This window comes from Podarcis raffonei, chromosome 10 (assembly GCF_027172205.1).
Source record: "Podarcis raffonei isolate rPodRaf1 chromosome 10, rPodRaf1.pri, whole genome shotgun sequence".
NCBI classification, from domain to species: Eukaryota; Metazoa; Chordata; class Lepidosauria; order Squamata; family Lacertidae; genus Podarcis; species Podarcis raffonei.
In genome coordinates, this window is record NC_070611.1 from 49,369,346 (window position 1) to 49,387,449 (window position 18,104).

General features: G+C 42.5%; 1 protein-coding gene across 4 annotated transcripts in view; it reads left to right on the plus strand.

Annotated features, from left to right (window-relative positions):
* MYH9 (myosin heavy chain 9) overlaps positions 1 to 18,104 on the plus strand; it is an 82,892-nt gene that overhangs the window by 63,340 nt on the left and 1,448 nt on the right. For 3 of the 4 annotated variants that reach the window (XM_053404782.1, XM_053404781.1, XM_053404780.1), the window contains 24 exons: positions 175 to 296; positions 734 to 803; positions 1,379 to 1,539; positions 2,171 to 2,279; positions 2,537 to 2,668; positions 3,289 to 3,495; positions 3,743 to 3,880; positions 5,736 to 5,859; positions 6,587 to 6,758; positions 7,388 to 7,600; positions 7,866 to 8,010; positions 8,501 to 8,707; positions 9,175 to 9,279; positions 10,576 to 10,728; positions 11,192 to 11,440; positions 11,847 to 12,059; positions 12,972 to 13,184; positions 13,302 to 13,463; positions 13,844 to 13,972; positions 14,606 to 14,694; positions 14,887 to 15,010; positions 16,291 to 16,499; positions 17,263 to 17,371; positions 17,890 to 18,062. In XM_053404782.1, the coding sequence (XP_053260757.1) occupies positions 175 to 296; positions 734 to 803; positions 1,379 to 1,539; positions 2,171 to 2,279; positions 2,537 to 2,668; positions 3,289 to 3,495; positions 3,743 to 3,880; positions 5,736 to 5,859; positions 6,587 to 6,758; positions 7,388 to 7,600; positions 7,866 to 8,010; positions 8,501 to 8,707; positions 9,175 to 9,279; positions 10,576 to 10,728; positions 11,192 to 11,440; positions 11,847 to 12,059; positions 12,972 to 13,184; positions 13,302 to 13,463; positions 13,844 to 13,972; positions 14,606 to 14,694; positions 14,887 to 15,010; positions 16,291 to 16,499; positions 17,263 to 17,371; positions 17,890 to 18,062 (3,728 nt within the window). Of the gene's footprint in view, positions 1 to 174; positions 297 to 733; positions 804 to 1,378; positions 1,540 to 2,170; positions 2,280 to 2,536; positions 2,669 to 3,288; positions 3,496 to 3,742; positions 3,881 to 5,735; positions 5,860 to 6,586; positions 6,759 to 7,387; positions 7,601 to 7,865; positions 8,011 to 8,500; positions 8,708 to 9,174; positions 9,280 to 10,575; positions 10,729 to 11,191; positions 11,441 to 11,846; positions 12,060 to 12,971; positions 13,185 to 13,301; positions 13,464 to 13,843; positions 13,973 to 14,605; positions 14,695 to 14,886; positions 15,011 to 16,290; positions 16,500 to 17,262; positions 17,372 to 17,889; positions 18,067 to 18,104 lie in introns of those variants that run through there. The other variant, XM_053404784.1, reaches the window with a different exon arrangement.

Genomic DNA, 18,104 nt, shown 5'->3' on the forward strand with positions numbered 1-18,104 from the left:
AGGCCAGATGGGAAAAGGCCTGCAAGGCAGGGATGTTGAAGCATGATTGAGACTAGGACTTCTCTTGGAGGGGTGCAATATAAGCTGCTAGAAATGCTCCTGTTGACTACCACCAGGGGATCCACAAGTATCTGCACTCATGTCCTATAATAAGAACCTGTCTTTTCTTCACAGGCTGGAAAACTGGATCCACATCTAGTTCTGGATCAGCTTCGTTGCAATGGAGTACTGGAGGGAATCCGTATCTGCAGGCAAGGCTTTCCCAACAGAGTTGTCTTCCAGGAGTTCAGACAAAGGTAAAACTGAGGCATTGGCTTTAATCTGCATGGTATTGAATGCATTGTGTGAAGTGCTCGTAGATTGTCAGAGGTCTCTGCATGTAGTTTGTAAAGAGAATTGTCTTGCCAGTTAGCAGTCTATTCTTCATAGGCGGCCTTTTAAAGCCCCTGGTCAGCCTCAAGTAGTGTCAGAGGCCCACTCAGTAGTTATATGGTGTTAGCAGGCCAGGGTCTTGCTTCCAGGACCACTTTCACAACTCTCTTTATCTGTGTTATCAGTAATACCCCAGAGAGATCTTCAGTTGCATTCCTGCTAAGTGTGTTGAGACTTGACTGGGTACCCTTCTTGACAATAGTGGTTGTTACATTGAGTTTACATGTACTTCATTAAAAAAATAGCCAAATACTCATACAAATATGATCTAGTGATATAATGGTACCATCTTCCCTTTTAGATATGAGATCCTGACTCCAAATGCCATTCCCAAAGGGTTCATGGATGGAAAGCAAGCCTGTGTTCTGATGGTAAGTCCTCTGCTCCTGTTGCTGATAACGTAAGAAGGGATTAGGGGAGCAATATACAATCCATTAGGTAGACGTTTCAATAATTCATATTTAGTGTTCTTATGAAAAGTGTGCTTCTATTGATGACCTGCTGGACCTTGGCTTATCACTAATGAATCATTACTGTGGAGCAGTCTTCTTAAGTTGTTGCAATTTCAAGATGGAACTGGCATGCATCTGAATTCCACATTACCTCCTGATGGGTTTTTCATTCATGAGAAGGAGTATGTTTCAGGGCATGCTCCTCAACAATCACTGGTGACAGCAGCTCCTAAACCACATGCATTTTAAAGATGCACTTACAGTGCAATCATAACCATGTCCTGTCAGGAGCAAGTCCTGTTGAATTACGTGGGCATTACTCCCTAGTAGTAGGAATTAGGATTACAGCATTGGATTAACAGGAAAGCTCAGGTCTCTTTTATTTTCTTCAGTGGCATTAAGTCACCATGGAACAGTTTATGTGTGAAGAAATACACCCCAATGCATTCGCTTCATTAATCAAGAATAAATATTTTCTTCTCATTGCCATTTAGATCAAAGCCTTGGAGCTGGATCCAAACCTTTACCGAATTGGACAGAGCAAAGTGTTTTTCCGAGCAGGTGTCCTTGCCCACCTTGAAGAAGAAAGAGATCTGAAAATCACAGATGTCATTATTGGGTTCCAAGCGTGTTGCAGAGGCTACTTGGCTAGAAAGTATGTTGAAAGTAATGTATAATCCTTCTTGTTAGCTAACATCTGCATCCAGTTGGCAATAAATTACTGGCATTCTGAATTCTAGATAACTTTGAAAAAACACTGTTTGGCCTTGGCTTATGATTTTCTAACAATTCAGGAAAGCTTGAGAGATTACTTCCAAGGTACACACAAGATGGAATATCTAAATTCCAGGATGCTGAGCTTTCTGAAGTTCCCTCTTTACTGTAAAGCTTACATTTGAATCAAAGTAAAATGTCACCACACTCTTAAGAATGAATAGGCTCTGGAACTTGCATCACAATTTGTACAAATACAAGAATAAAGCATCAAGATTATATTATGGAAAAGTGCTGGTGGCATTTGTTCCACTATGTGGTATGAACCCAGTAGGATAGAACTAGATTGAAATGGGAAATACGGAGTGACTGGTGATTGAGTTGTCTCCCCCCCAAAAAAAATGTTCACACAAATAGTGGTAAAAGACAAACAAAAGAAAGCAAACATAACGTTTGAATGGGAATGGCATGATATAGTGGGGAAAGCAAATGAAATATTTTAATGTGGCTTTGTAAGTAAGGTATCTAGCTTTCATCTGACCCTCTGCTTTCCCCACCTCTTCCCATTACAGGGCTTTTGCCAAGCGCCAGCAGCAACTAACCGCAATGAAGGTACTCCAGAGGAATTGTGCTGCCTACTTGAAGCTTCGCAACTGGCAATGGTGGAGGCTGTTTACAAAGGTACTAATCGGAGGAAGGATTCAGTGATAGGAAGTTAGGCTTCAGAGCCAAACAAGAGCATGTCATCCTCTCCCTTAAAGGCACTGTCTCCGGTTCCATGTCCTGTGTTGCATACTTAGGATTGGCCCTCCTTCTAATGGACCTTGTTGGCCATTAGGAGGGACACCAGGGCTCTGAAACTCTGTGCAAGACAAAGCAAGTATTTTGCAGCTGGCTGATAAGCGTGGGTAACTTGTGCTCCAATTGATTCCCTGCAGGTGAAGCCTTTGCTGCAAGTGAGCAGGCAGGAGGAGGAGATGCTGGCCAAAGAAGAAGAGTTGGTCAAAGTCAAGGAAAGGCAGCTAGCTGCAGAAAACAGAGTGTCTGAAATGGAAAATCTCCAGTCACAGGTGAATAGATGGTTGTCCTTCATAAAAGTGGCCGATCAGCTCCTTTGTTACATATATGTACTTGAAAGTCATGTAGTCATCATAGCCGATCTTGAATAGTGTTTTGTAAGTGAATGGCTCTTTGAAGCAAACTGCACATTGGGGGCACAAACTAAAGAGCTTGAGCACAGGCCCATGGCAGAATGCATATATGCTAATTTATGTGTATAGCTGCCTCTGGACAAATTATAATAGTGGGTGGCTTAAGGTCTCACCAGCATTGTGCTGTAAGTAAAGTTACCATTATTTTTAATAAGTTTAAAGAACGGGGTGGAAGGGGGCAGGAAATACAGGCCCTGGCACACAAAATGGGCCTTGGACCCTCTGGGCCATCCTGCTAACAATGTACAAAGGTGTAATCAGGTTTGAATCTGAACTTCGTGTCTGATAGAGAAGGAATTGTATAAAGCTTTTAATTCAAAATGTAGTGTAGTGTAATATCCTGCACAGACTTCCACTTCTTTTTCAATGCACCATTGTGTGAATAAAATCCAGCAGGTTTTAAAAAAATAGCTGATTCCATCTTTAGTAAAATAACAGAAGCCTCAGATTGACTTAAGAGATGTGTTTGTTTTGTGCAGCTCATGTCAGAGAAGATGCAGCTGCAAGAGCAGTTGCAAGCAGAAATTGAACTCTGTGCTGAGGCTGAAGAGATCAGAGCTCGCCTGCAAACAAAGAAACAGGAGCTAGAGGAGATCTGTCATGACTTGGAGGCAAGAGTGGAGGAAGAGGAGGAGCGGTGCCAGCATCTGCAAGCTGAGAAAAAGAAAATGCAGCAGAACATTCAGGTAATGGGCTATAATTTAACACTCAGCAGCTGTTATAATCTTTGGTACATAGTGGCGTCTCAGTAGGAAGTGTAGAAAATGATGCTGCTTCAGGTAAACCCTGGGACCATGTTTGTTTGCTCATCTCATGACTAGCTGTTGATATGCATAGACCAATGTATGGCCTCGTGACCATTTTAAAAGTATGGTAAGCGGTCCAATGTTTATCTAGCTAATAAATGCATATATTCTCTTGTTCCTTGTACAGGAACTTGAAGAGCAATTGGAGGAAGAGGAAAGTGCCAGACAAAAGTTACAGCTGGAGAAAGTGACCACTGAAGCAAAATTGAAGAAGCTGGAGGAAGATCTGATAGTTTTTGAAGATCAGAACTGCAAACTGGCCAAGGTAAAGCAGAAACAGAGCTCCCATGTAGTGGGATGATAGGAGGAAGGAAATATAGACAGCATCCATGAGAACTGAGGTGCTCTTGTTATTGGCTTTCTTTGGCATGTTGGTGCCACCTGACAGAGATTACTAAAGATATACTTTGCATGAAGAAGCTGATATTCTATCCACGTGCAATTTCATTGGCCTACTGGACAGATACCATCTTCATATCACTTTTCTGAAAGAGTTCATGCAACCTGGGATTTCCCCTCACCCCAGCACTCCCAGCTTCATCTAGAGTTGCAGCAGAGTTTTCGTGAGCAAGCTATTAGGAAATCATAGCTGTGTCCAAATCGGAATGTTCTAATTTGGATAGAAAATAACATATTGTTGTACTGGTTCCAGTAAAAGGATTTTTTAATTTTAGCAAGTCTGTTCTAGAAGAACCCTGTCAAAGGACTGGAAGAGTCAAAGTACTATTTTAATTCAGCCCCTGTGCTGAACAGCAGGACCACCCACACGCCAGCCCTTTGCAAATTAATCAGATTTTTTGCTGCAGTTTGCATGAGCCCAGGAATACATAGAATATCTGAATAACTGTCCCTTGGCTGAAAAAGCAAGGCAGAACTACTTAGTAGAAAAAATGGATCAACATTTGTGGTTGAAAAGTACTCACAATTCATTTAAAACTAGAGAGCATATAAGGAGCTGCCTCTTCCCCCAACCAGGGCATAGTTATCTAATCTTTGAAAATGGCCCAATTTGCACTCTTTAGTTTTCTTTTCATACCTACCTTAAGTAATGTTTTCTCTTGGTTTGCTGGAGTGAAATTAACCTTAACATTGGTGTGGTTATAATGCTAAGGGTTATGATCTCTTTCCTCCATTCACGAGCTAGAAGGAAAGAAATTAGAAAAGGGGTGATCATGGCAAACCCAGATCTATTTTTGAACAAAACAAATTTTAAAAACTAGAATCTGCTTATTATACCAGTATGGCCTCACCATATGCCATCCTTGAGGTCTTCCTTTGGTGTCCATGAAACCTCTTGCTACCCTGCTTTCACCCTTGGTAATGAGGTGGTGGGGATGGTTACATTTTGTCTTGTGAAAAGTACATAGAGGAAGTAGGGGAAAGCATCACTCTTCCAACATAATACTTCATTTCGAAGTGCTTTTCAAGACTCATTTATTTTACCCAGCAAATATGTATGTACGTGCTTTCTGTCCCATGCCGTTGGAGGCGGCGGGGGGGTGGGGGGTGGGAGAGACCTGGGGAAGCAAAGACACCATGAGCAGCATATTAATCTTTATCATATAATCAAGAGGTATCTAGTAATCTTCCTGGGGAAGTAGGTGGGCCAAACAGTTGAGCTCTCTTAAAAGTTCATTCTTGTGGCTGTTAGAGCAGTACAGGATTCCTGATCCAGACAAGCTGTATCTCTGTTCAAGCCTTCATTACAGTAGGTACCACACACATGGAGGAGTCAGTGGGAATGGCCAAGACTGGCCCTGCTCCTTCAACACTACCCCAGGCTCATGAGTACTGAATGCCTAAATAGAACACAAACTAGATTGCAGCACTCCAGTGCTGAATGAGAATTGGGGTATCAAATGCCCACTTGCTTCTGAGAGAACATTAGGCTGTTTGCATCAAAACTAAACACTGCTGTCTTTTAATAAAATGTGGAGCCTGAGTAGTATAGGTAGCTATTCCACTGTGTTTGGGTGATCTTCAACCCTTGTGACACTTCCAGGGTATTTGCTTTCTAATGAAAAATCAAAAGCATTGCAAAGGGATGTTAAGGTATTCTCAACTGGCTGCAGGTATTCTCAACTGTTTCTTCAATACAACTCATACCTTGTTTCCCCCAGGAAAAGAAATTACTGGAAGAAAGGATTGCAGAATTCACCAGTAACTTAACTGAGGAAGAGGAGAAGTCAAAGAGCTTAGCTAAACTCAAGAACAAGCACGAGACTATGATTACAGAGCTGGAAGGTAGGGAAGGGCCTAAGAGAGTGTGGCTTTAATCAGCTTTTCCTCCATCAGCATCTCTCTCTGCACAGCGTGTTGTACATTTCTGACCATGTTGGCTTTTAATGGGTTAATACCACTGGGTTTGTAGGACAGGCATTGATCAGTTTAATAGAACCATTCAGTGTATGGATGGCTGAAGGTTACACACTGCCAGCTTAGCTTTAGTTTGAACAAAAACAAACCTCTAAAACAGACCAATGGAGAAGAGCAGCTGGTTCCATTTCGCCTCCTGCTGTGGGAATATTTCTGCTCTTGTGTATTCGGTGATACCGGAATACTGGGGTTTGTGCTGCTTCTACTACTGACTTTAAAAGATAAGTTTGTGGCATTGCTAATAAAGCTGGCATAAATGTCGTTGCTTAATTTGATTTTTTTTAAAAAAGGCTGAGGGCATTTTCAGCACTATGCTCAGAATGCCTGTGGTGGTTTTCCACAGCTGGAAATAGTACTGTCTGCCTTAACTGGACAGTCTTATAGGGGGGATTGAATGAACACTGAGGAGTTTGAAGGGCAATACCATCAAACTCACTCTTTGACATGGGTACCTGAACTGGGAGCTGTTACTGTGGTCCATAATTGTTGACATGTTTGGATGCAGGTTCTGGCACTCTGGCTCTTCACATGAAGTACTACTTAGGGCTATAAGAGCCAAGATGAACCATTGACCAAGCTCTATTCTCTCCATCAGAACGGTTGCGCCGAGAAGAAAAGCAACGGCAAGAGTTGGAGAAGACCCGTAGGAAGCTAGAGGGAGACTCTACAGATCTTCATGACCAAATAGCTGAACTTCAGGCTCAAATAGCAGAGCTCAAAATGCAGCTAGCAAAAAAAGAGGAAGAGCTGCAAGCAGCTTTAGCTAGGTGAGGCCTTGGTCATGGAATTAAATGTCTACCTGGAAATTAGGAAAAGCAATAAATTTTCCTTTGTGTTCTTTTAGCTAGAATCCTGAGATTTCTCTAATGGTAGGAATGAAAGGGCTCAGTTTAAGTGTCTAAGACTTCTAGCTGGTAACCCTGTTTCATTCAACTGTAAATGTTGTGTTGGTAGGAAATTAATTTTTAAATGGGATCTGTTGCAGAAATTACTGGTCTACATGGCTTGATAAGATCAGAAGGCAGCAATAAAGTAAATAGTTGGCTTGTGCTGTGGACCATAGAAGTTCTGTGCCATAAATTAAGCTGTAGTCTCCCACTAAAACCTCTCCAACTTACTATTGACCTTTTATTTTGTGTTGGAGGCTGAAACTGAGCATTTCTAGTACAAGCCAACTATGGTTATAACAAGGCCAGAGCATTGGTGTGTTGTCAGGTTAGCATTCAACACTAACTTCTATTGCAGTGCATCCTTAACCTGTTTCTGCATTCGCTGGGACATACTTGCAACTTAAGTGTGTAGAATCGCAGCATTAGTAACGTTTCTGTAGATAAGATGGCTGTTTATGGTCATTGAAGCAGAAATCATTGGTGTAGTATGTCTCTGTCTTGTGTAGGGTGGAAGAGGAGGCTGCTCAGAAGAACATGGCTCTGAAGAAGATCCGTGAACTGGAGTCTCAGATAACAGAGTTGCAGGAAGACCTGGAGTCTGAGCGGGCTGCCAGGAACAAAGCAGAGAAACAGAAGCGGGATCTTGGTGAGGAGCTTGAGGCTCTCAAGACAGAACTAGAGGACACACTGGACTCGACTGCAGCACAGCAGGAACTCAGGTAATTACAACGTTCTGTGTTTATGATACTGCTCAGACCAATTCCACCTCTTCAAAATATAGAGGAGAATAGTGGGTCCAGCAGATTTTACACTTCTAGTGGAACTTGTTCCAAAACCTATTCTTCCTATGCCATGTCGTTCCTTTCAATTTGTACTTTAGTAGCTCCACAAATAAGTGCCAAGCTTCCAACTGCACCCTTGGAACACGTATTGCACTGCATTCTCAACTACTATCTAATAGAAATATATCTGGCTTTTTAAAAGGTCAAAACGTGAACAAGAAGTGACTATTCTAAAGAAGACTCTGGATGATGAGGCAAAGACCCATGAGGCACAGATCCAGGAGATGAGGCAGAAACACGCCCAGGCTGTGGAAGAACTGGCAGAGCAGTTGGAGCAGACTAAACGGGTGTGTGAGATGTTGGAAAGTTTTTAGTGTGCAACGTATTGTGCTTTTACTATTTTTTGTTGGGAGCTGCCCAGAGATTTTTCCATTCCCCCCCCCAAGTGTGTAAAGCTGAAAGCGCTCAAATTAAATGCGCACAAGTTGCTAGTTACCTGTAATTTGAGAGAACAATGTTGCTGAATTGTGCATATTCTTGCTTCCCACCTATTTTTATGAAAACATTAGTATTAACTACCTAGAATCTTTTTAGTTTCCTTTATTGCCATGAACATCCTGCCTAAGTGAGGATGAAGCTTTAATTCATAGCATCACCTGTACAGCTATGGAAACCTGCAGATTTATTGTTCAAATAGTGTTTGGGATGCTGAGCCCAAATTGCAAATCTGTCTTTTGCATCAGGACCACAATTTAGAATAATGGGCTATGAATTTATTAGTGAAATCAAATTTTCTGCAAAGACCACACTAAAGCTTTCTGTTCCCGTCTCCTTCAGGTGAAAGTGAACCTTGAAAAGGCAAAGCAGGCACTAGAGAGTGAACGTGCTGAGCTGTCCAACGAGGTGAAAGTTCTTCTTCAAGCCAAAGGAGACTCTGAGCACAAGAGGAAGAGGGGTGAAACTCAACTTCAAGAGCTACAAGTGAAATTCACAGAGGGGGAGAGAGTACGAACTGAGCTGGCTGAGAGAGTTAACAAATTGCAGGTGAGCTTCCTGTGTTGGTTCCCTTTGTCCTCCTATTCACTGTGTTCTGGTTTTTAGCACAGAATTTAGAGGGGGAAGTGGGGAGAATTGAGTTGGGGCTACAGTGCTGCTTTATTCCTCCTGAAGTTTTGACTCTTAGCTGTTCTAACATGATCTCTATTTATGTTGTTACTTTTCAGCCCCAGTAACTTGCATTAAACAATAAGCTCTTTTGGAGATAATGTGAAGTAGTCCACTACCCCTTGATTAACTTTACACCAACTAGGGGACAATAAGCTAATAGCTGAAGTGGTGGGTGGTAGTTCTCATGGGCATCAAGTGCCTAAAACTCCTGTTGTTTAGCCTTAACCAGTATGGAGTGATTTATGATGATGATGCAGTTTCTCTCCTGCTTTACAGAGGGGAAAACGGATAGTAAATGGAAACTCTTTATTAATGGGATTGGTTCGACTTTTCTAATTTTTCAGGTTGAGTTGGACAACGTCACTGGTCTTCTGAATCAATCTGACAGCAAGTCAATTAAACTGGCCAAAGATTTCTCTACGCTGGAGTCTCAGCTACAGGACACACAGGTGAGGCTTTAATAGGTGAAAAATCAGTTCGCTACGCCAAAATGCGGCAGGGGCGCAGATGGCGCTGTGGTCTAAACCAGAGCTTAGGGCTTGTGAATCAGAAGGTTGGCGGTTCAAATCCCCGCGACACGTTGAGCTCCCGTTGTTCGGTCCCAGCTCCTGCCTGTCTAGCAGTTCGAAAGCAGATAAATAGGTACCGCTCCAGCGGGAAGGTAAACGGTGTTTCTGTGCGCTGCTTTAGTTCGCCAGAAGCGGCTTAGTCATGCTGGCCACATGACCCAGAAGCTGTCTGCGGACAAACGCCAGCTCCCTCGGCCTATAGAGCGAGATGAGCGCGCAACCCGAATCATCCGCGACTGGACCTAATGGTCAGGGGTACCTTTACCTTTACTCCAAAATGCAAACCTAATATATAAACCCGATTAATCATGACAGATCTGTTAGATTGACAGAAAAATACAGACTGCAGAAAAGGGGATGGGGTCCCCACAAATACTGGTTGATATTTGGTAACCAAAATATGTGACGACCAGAATCTTCTTCCTTCCCTAATGGGGATATATCTGTCACATTGAGCTATAGAGTTGCTCTGAACAACTTCAGGCTTGGGAGGAGGCCTGTGGTTCCTCAAGGTCCATGTTTTGGAAGCACAGTGCAACTGGATGAGCCCCAACCCTCCTTCCAAGCTTGGAGAAGGGAATTGTAATTGCAATCAGGCTACATTTTGAACGTGTTCTGAGAACATCAGACGCACAGGAGAACTGCAGTCATGATCCCCTCTTCACCGTTCCAAGCTCAGGAACAGATTTTAGGGTTAACCACGCTTGTCAGATTCAGAGTAGTGGTGGTGCAGGTTTCTGCATATAATCTATAATCTCTGAGGAGTTTGGCAATACTTTATATTAAGAGTAGTTAACTTTAGCTTCTTTTTGTAACTATAGTTGCAACACAGATCAAAGTCTAGAGCAATTTAGATATACCAGTGTTCATAATCTCCTTATAACAGCTTGTCTGTCATGCTCCTCCCCTCCAAATGCCTTGTGCGGCTACTGGAATGTGGGCTTCCACTGGCAATTCATCTCAAGGGCCACATAACGTTTTGGGGGTATCTCCACTAGTCTACTAAACTACATTTTGTGGGTCACTCCAACTGATTTCTGGGGACAAATCAGCTTGCTCGGTGGCATTGAGCCATTGCTTAAGGTTCTCTCTGCTTCAGATGTGATATATATTTGGAAAATTTTACTGGACTTTTCATCATAAGAGACCAAATGTTTGTTGTGGTGGCCATTGCAGGAGTTACTTCAGGAGGAAACTCGTCAGAAGCTGAGCCTCAGTACTAAGCTGAAACAGATGGAAGATGAGAAGAACAGCTTCAAAGAGCAACTAGAGGAAGAGGAGGAGGCAAAGAAGAACTTGGAAAAACAGATTTCTGTCTTTCAGCTTCAGGTACTCTAGAAGACATGAGGAAAGAATGTCCAAATGTAGCTTACAAGGCAGTAGTATGCCTTTTGAATGGCATGCTGGATTCTGCATGGGAAATATGAATTTGGTAGCCAAAACAAGCTCTTTTGAAAGTTGTTTTGTCTAATTAAATAGGAACTGTCTTTCTGATGTCTGATAGAGCTGTCCTAGAAACAGTCTAACCCTGGGAAATATTCCTGGAATTCAGTGGTCATATCCCACTGTTGCATCTTAGTCAGCAAGTGATGATGCTTTTGCTTTGGCAAGTCTCACCGTGGAACACTCTCCCTAAAGATAGTTCATTCCTTCAAAAAAAATTATAAGTTTCTTTTTAGTGACCCACTGTTACTTGTAAGTTGCAAAATGGTGTTCAATCCCCACATCTTTTCTTTACTTCCTTAAAAAAATAATTATACCTTTTCCCCACCCGCTTGCTTCTGTCACATAGATTGCAGAAATGAAGAAGAAAATGGATGATAGTGTGGTTTGTCTGGAGTCAGTGGAAGAAGCAAAGAAGAAGCTTCTGAAAGATTTGGAGGCCATGACCCAACGTTATGAGGAAAAGGCAGCTGCCTATGACAAGCTGGAAAAGACAAAGACCAGGCTTCAGCAGGAGCTGGATGATATTTCTGTGGATTTGGATCATCAGCGGCAGATAGTCTCCAACCTGGAGAAAAAACAAAAGAAGTTTGATCAGGTACACTTAGTTATAACTTTCAACAATGTCCTTCTCCTTCACTAGGATAGATTCTGGTGAAAAGGAGAAAGAAAAGTGTCATATTTTAGATGCACATTTTTTGTCCCATAGATGAAGGGCAATTGTGAACAGTTGTAAGCAGATATCAACTCTCCTCACTCTAGTACCTGAATTTGACTTTTAACTGGTAATAGTTCCGAATAATATCTGTCTGTTTTAGCTGGTTTTTAAGTGGAAGCCGACAAGTGCATTTGGCTTTAATCCTGGCACATATCTAGAATTGGTGGCTAAGTTTGGTACACAGGTGACCTATCCTTGGTAGTCAAGCCATTACAGATGGAACAAGTGGGGATAGCAAACCTTTCCTTTGGAAATCTCACAGTGCCATTGATTTCCCTTTTTCCAGCTCTTGGCAGAAGAGAAAACCATCTCTGCAAAATATGCTGAAGAGCGGGATCGTGCTGAGGCAGAAGCTCGTGAGAAGGAAACGAAAGCTCTCTCCTTGGCCAGAGCACTTGAGGAAGCAATTGAACAGAAAGCAGAGCTAGAGCGACTCAATAAGCAGTTCCGGACAGAGATGGAGGATCTGATGAGTTCAAAGGATGATGTTGGCAAGAGTGTAAGTTGATGGCATTCCTGTACAGCAGGCTGGGGTAATAAGGATGTTGGCTAAGACATGTCCTAGGCAAGAAGAGGGCTTGCTAAAAGTGGCTTATTTTTCACTTGCAATAAGACATGAAAGCTAATGAGTTGGGTGCTAGCAGCATGCAATCTTTTGTAATGTCTAGGAAAGCAACAATGTCACCATTGACTTTTTCAGTTCATTATGCACAAAGTGCCGAAATATTACCCAATATGAAGGCACATAAACTAATAAAGCCTTTTTGCACAGGGAGATCATACAGGCTTTGAAAAGCTTTAGTATCTTGCATTTCTAAGTTACTCAGTGCATCTTCATTTCTAGAAGGATAAAGTTGTTGTCAGATTTCAGTGGAACTGTGGCAGTATTTTGTGCAATATTGCCTAGCTGCTTTATCATAAACCCCTTCAGCCTACTCACCAAAGGGTGTTAGGAAACGAAGCTTGGATATGTGCATATTCAAGTGAGCGGAGATAAAGAGGCAGAATTCTGTGCAGTTCAGAGTCTGATAAGAACCCTTAGCAAAAGGGACTTGGGATTGTCAAAGATGGGTGGAAAGTTGGCAATAAATGACTGTTTGCCTTTATCCCCCACATTTGGTCATTTTAAAAAATGATTCACTACCATTTTTAAATTCTTAAATACTTCTATTGATTTATTAAATAAATTGTTTTTAAAACAAAAGACAAAGAGGTGGGGACAGAAGGGGAAAGGACCAAGCGAGAGGCATATTAGGATATAGCAGTAACTATGCCTTTATGTGCACAGAAATATTGTAGGTCACTAGACATGTCAATTTTTGTTCATTTTCTTAAAACCTATAAATGTACCAGGCAGCAAAAGCAGGGCTGTGTCAGTCTGGGAGAAACTGATTTTGTGTGTGTGCTGTAGGTCCATGAGTTGGAGAAGTCCAAACGAGCTCTGGAGCAGCAGGTAGAGGAGATGAAGACTCAGCTGGAAGAGCTGGAGGATGAGCTACAGGCCACAGAAGATGCCAAGCTGCGCCTGGAAGTGAACCAGCAAGCCATGAAGGCACAGTTTGATCGGGATCTCCAGGCCCGTGATGAGCAGAATGAAGAAAAGAGAAAGCAGCTTACAAGACAGGTAACATTCCAGAAAGCACAGCAGGCTTACAACCCCTTCCTGCTTCAATTGCTTCAGGGAGGAGGGAAGAGGCCTGTGTTCATGGCTAAACTGCCGGTGCTTTGACCCCGTTTTCAGGTGCGAGAGATGGAAGCGGAGCTGGAAGATGAACGGAAGCAGCGCTCCATTGCTGTGGCTGCCAGAAAGAAACTGGAAATGGATCTAAAAGATCTGGAGGCCCACATAGACTCTGCCAACAAGAATCGTGAGGAAGCCATCAAACAACTCAGGAAGTTGCAGGTGAGGGTCTACATTCCATTGTTACTGACTGGCTTTTCCTTACATTGAGATGGGGAAAGTGAATCAATTACTGTGGCAACAGAACAGATTTATCACTTAGTTGCCAGTTGCTGCTTTTTTGATCAAGAAGACTTATGAAGATAGTTGCTTACATCTTCAATTGGGATTTTATCATTTCTTACAAAATAAGTTCTCTTTTGGGTATATCATTGGTAGACAGGGTGCTTTGTGTCCCAGGTTCAATCCCTGGCACATCTAGCTAAAAAGAATCTCGGGTAGCCAGGCCAGGAAAGAATATTTGCCTAAGACCTTAAAGAGCCACAGCGAGTTGGAATAGACTACTTGGCCAAGTGGGCTGATTTGGTATGTTTGGTTTTTAGGCCCAAATGAAGGACTACATGCGGGAGCTGGATGACACACGTGCTTCTAGAGAAGAAATTTTGGTACAAGCAAAAGAGAACGAAAAGAAATTGAAGAGCATGGAAGCAGAGATGATTCAGATGCAGGAGGTAATCTAAATCGAGAAAATGCTAATACACAACTGAGTTTTTGCCCAAAGCAGGCCTTTGGGTATGGGAGGGAAGAGGTTGACTTCAGAGAAAAGGGAGTGGGTGAGCCCCTGGAAATTAATACCTTCACTGCATATCCAAACCCTTCCACAATTATTGTTTTGGTTAATGTGGATCAGATCAGCTGCTGGATTCGCAGCTAGGGGTGTATTTCAGGTATTTCCTTCATGCACTTAACAGACTACTTTTTCCTGGTTTCGGGCCAGTTTAATAGTCTCCTTCCCCCTCCTCCCAATTTCCAGTTCATTCTCTCAAGCATAATTTCAGCAGTTTGATACATTGACTATTTAAACAATATCAACCCTCATTCGATGCACTTTGTAGCATCACAAACTACCTTGATGGATCACTAGCCGTTTATTATGACACTCAAGAGTGCTGTGCCCCAGATTCACAATGTCACTCTGACTCTGAGTGAGGCGAAGCTTCCTGTTCTTGATGAGCATTCTTCTGGCTTGTAGGTTATAACTGGCTTCCAGATACTCCTCATGTGCTTCATGTAATATAACATCTCCTATTTGGCAATAAGTTGTTTTTGACCCTTAGTCCATGTACATCTTGTTCTGATTTCAGGAACTTGCAGCTGCCGAGCGTGCCAAGCGCCAGGCTCAGCAAGAGCGGGATGAGCTGGCTGATGAGATTGCCAATAGTAGTGGCAAAGGGTGAGTAATGGCACTTTTCCCTTTCAGGGACAAGGAATGTTGTGGGAGCTGGCTCGTGGAGTGCCCTGTAATGTCTTAAGTGGTGTGCTGAGAATGGCTTACAAATGTTGAATATTTCTATGGTCATTACTACTGAGCATCCTTCATGAAAAGGCACTATGTTAATTATCCCATTGTGTGTTTTCTTCTCAGAGCTCTGGCCTTGGAGGAAAAGCGACGCTTGGAGGCTCGAATAGCTCAGCTGGAGGAAGAACTAGAAGAAGAGCAGAGCAATACAGAGTTGGTGAATGACCGCCTTAAGAAAGCAAATCTTCAGGTACATGCTTAATGGCACCGTGAGGTGGAGGGCTTCAGCTGGTGGATTCCCAGCCATAATTCATCCAAATTACTGTGTATCACTTTCCTTTGTGCTGCAGCGTGTTATCAGAGCCTTGATGCTTTTGGAGCATTATTCCCACTTTGGGGGCAAAAGATACTGGGTTCAAATCCCAGACAAACCTCTTTGATGAGAGCACGTGCTTTACATTTATGTAGTCCTATATTTAATATCTGGTAAGGACCTTGATTATCAGTTTAGACTAACCCCAATCCTGTGGTCTTGGAAAGTCAGTGAGAGTCAGGACAGATAGTACCAGGTTTGATAAGCCAATAGGATGGTGAGTGAAGAAGCACATAGAGAAGCACAGTATATTGAATCATAGTGTGATGGTATTCCTTTCCTGTAAGAGTATTTGTCTTACTATTGTCCAGGGTATTTGGAATCATCTTTGGTGGTTTTCAACTTAGCTGATGCTTTACATTGACAGGTTGGGGAATTTGATCCAGCTAGTGGGTTGGATCTTCCCCCGCCCTTGCTTGCAGGCACACCTTGACAAGTGGGCAGGCCCACACGACTGCCAATCACCTGACAACATTATGCCATCATGTGGCAACTTGGAAGGGATTCTCCTTTTAAGCCCATTGCAAGCCATTGCAAACCACCTGCAAAAAGTGATGGCAGCCACACCTTTATCAGCTTCTGTTGTTTATTTTAAAGTTATTGTGACTTTTTAATAATGTATCGGATTGTTACTATTAATGTTTGATTTTTATTATTTTTATGTGTTAGAAGCTGCCCAGACGTTGTATTATTATTATTATTATTATTATTATTATTATTATTATTATTATTAAATGCCATATGTTATGTCAGAGGTGTCATGTGAGCATGGATGTCATGCCTAATTAGGTCCATGAGCCAGTTTCCCCACTCCTGACCAAGAAATTTGCTGCCTATTCCTATTATACCAGAAGGTGAGCATTGACTACCTGGGATGATACTGTTGGTGTAGGCTGCTTACAAGAATGAAATATGCCTGCTTGTTAAAATGAAAAGGTAGATTAATGAATGTAATATTCTTTCTAAAAACTAGACATTGTGAAGTTATTAAGGTTGAGAACAAGCCCTGCCTACAGAATTACATTTTGAATGCCAAGATTATAGAGCAAAGGAAACAAATAGAAGATGGAAAGCAAGGCAGAGATTAGATATGAAAACTTCAGACTGTATTCAGAAACTAGCCATGACTTTAACCAATTTCTTATTATCTTCCCCAGATTGACCAGATAAACACAGACCTGAATGCAGAGCGTAGTAATGCCCAGAAGAATGAAAATGCTCGCCAGCAGTTTGAGCGTCAGAACAAGGAACTTAAGGCCAAGCTTCAGGAAATGGAGAGTGCTGTGAAGTCAAAATACAAGTCTTCTATTACTGCGCTGGAAGCAAAGATAGCACAACTGGAAGAACAGCTGGATGCTGAGACAAAGTAGGTGCTTGTGATCTGTCATGCATTCATCCTACATCTTGATGTATAGGTGCAGTCATAAAAAAAATCTGTGAAATATTGTCATTAACTTGGGTGAGGAAATCTGAACTGAAGTATTTCTTGACCTCTGTTTCTTTATAAGGCCAGGTCACATGCAGTTCTTAGCAAGTACTTTCAAGGATCACACATGCATTATCAATGGTGCCTGTGATTGCTCAATCTTCTCTAGAGTGCCTAGTAAATCTTGCACACTTAAATCCTTCTCTAGAGGCATCATAACCTTCTGAATAAAAGGTAAAACAGCCAAACAGCCACTGAAGTGCATAATCAGCTACAATGCATCTTCTGTCTCTACAGTTACTGCTTGTGGAAGGTTGTGTCATACGAATTCATTTTAACCTGAAATGTGATTGGCACAAATTAGTCCCATGTAACCCAAGAGCTCTCCTGACTTTGACAGGCACTTGGCTCAGACTGCAGACCATGCCCATAGGATACCTGCTTAGTGACCCATTTTCTGTTTAACTTAGTCCTGGCTCATGGTGCTCTCAAAATACTCCATCTTGGCCTTGAAAGCTTTGGTGCCAGCAGCACAGTACGTTAGCATTATTCTTTCGTCATAGGAAATTGAGAGTGGCTCACTCTTACCACTTTCCTTCTGCAAGTTATCTCCTTTGCATGGGATCTAGCAATGTCTCCAAACATGGAAGCTTGGGCTACTTCTGAATTCTTCCATCAATCTGATGTGGTACTTTCCTTACAGGGAGCGCCAGGCTGCCAGCAAGCAGGTGCGACGTACTGAGAAGAGGCTGAAGGATGTTGTCCTGCAAGTGGAGGATGAGAGGCGTAATGCTGAGCAGTACAAGGATCAGGTATGTGCCATGTTGAGGATTGGCATTTGGTAATGTGAGCTGTGTGGCAGGAAGCTGCTACCCTGCAATCCCATCAACACTGTTGGAGCGGTTAGCAAGCTTTTAGGGTGCTGGCAGTGTCTTCTGTTCTTCACCCTTTTTGCTGGAGGCTGCAAGAGTCTCTACATCAATAAAATTTCCACCCATCTAGCAATGAATGTCACACGTCATGATGTCTGGTAATGGACATTTCATTGCCAGCCTAGAGAATTTCCAGCTTCAAGATTGCTTAACTCCCAAATGTTGGCTCAGCTTGCTTCTCTTAGAAAGAAGGAAGAAAACTCTGATCATAGGTTGCATAGCTGCAGAATGGCACAAACTTCACAAGGTTAAAATCCAGATTCTGGAAACTAGGTTTTAAGGAGCTAGGGCTGCTAGGCACTGTAATCCATGTAGTTCAGATTAAAAATTCCAAGTTGGTTTCCATGTTCAGGAGTGAATGAACAAGTGTTGAGAGAGCTCCTTTTTCTGCTTTGCAGGCAGACAAGGTGAATGTCCGTTTGAAGCAACTTAAACGCCAGCTGGAGGAGGCAGAAGAAGAGGCACAGCGAGCCAATGCAGCTCGTAGAAAGCTGCAGCGGGAACTAGAAGATGTCACTGAAACGGCTGATGCCATGAACCGTGAGGTCAGCTCGCTGAAGAGCAAACTCAGGTAAGATGCCCTTGTCATATTTCCTGAATGCATGAATGTACA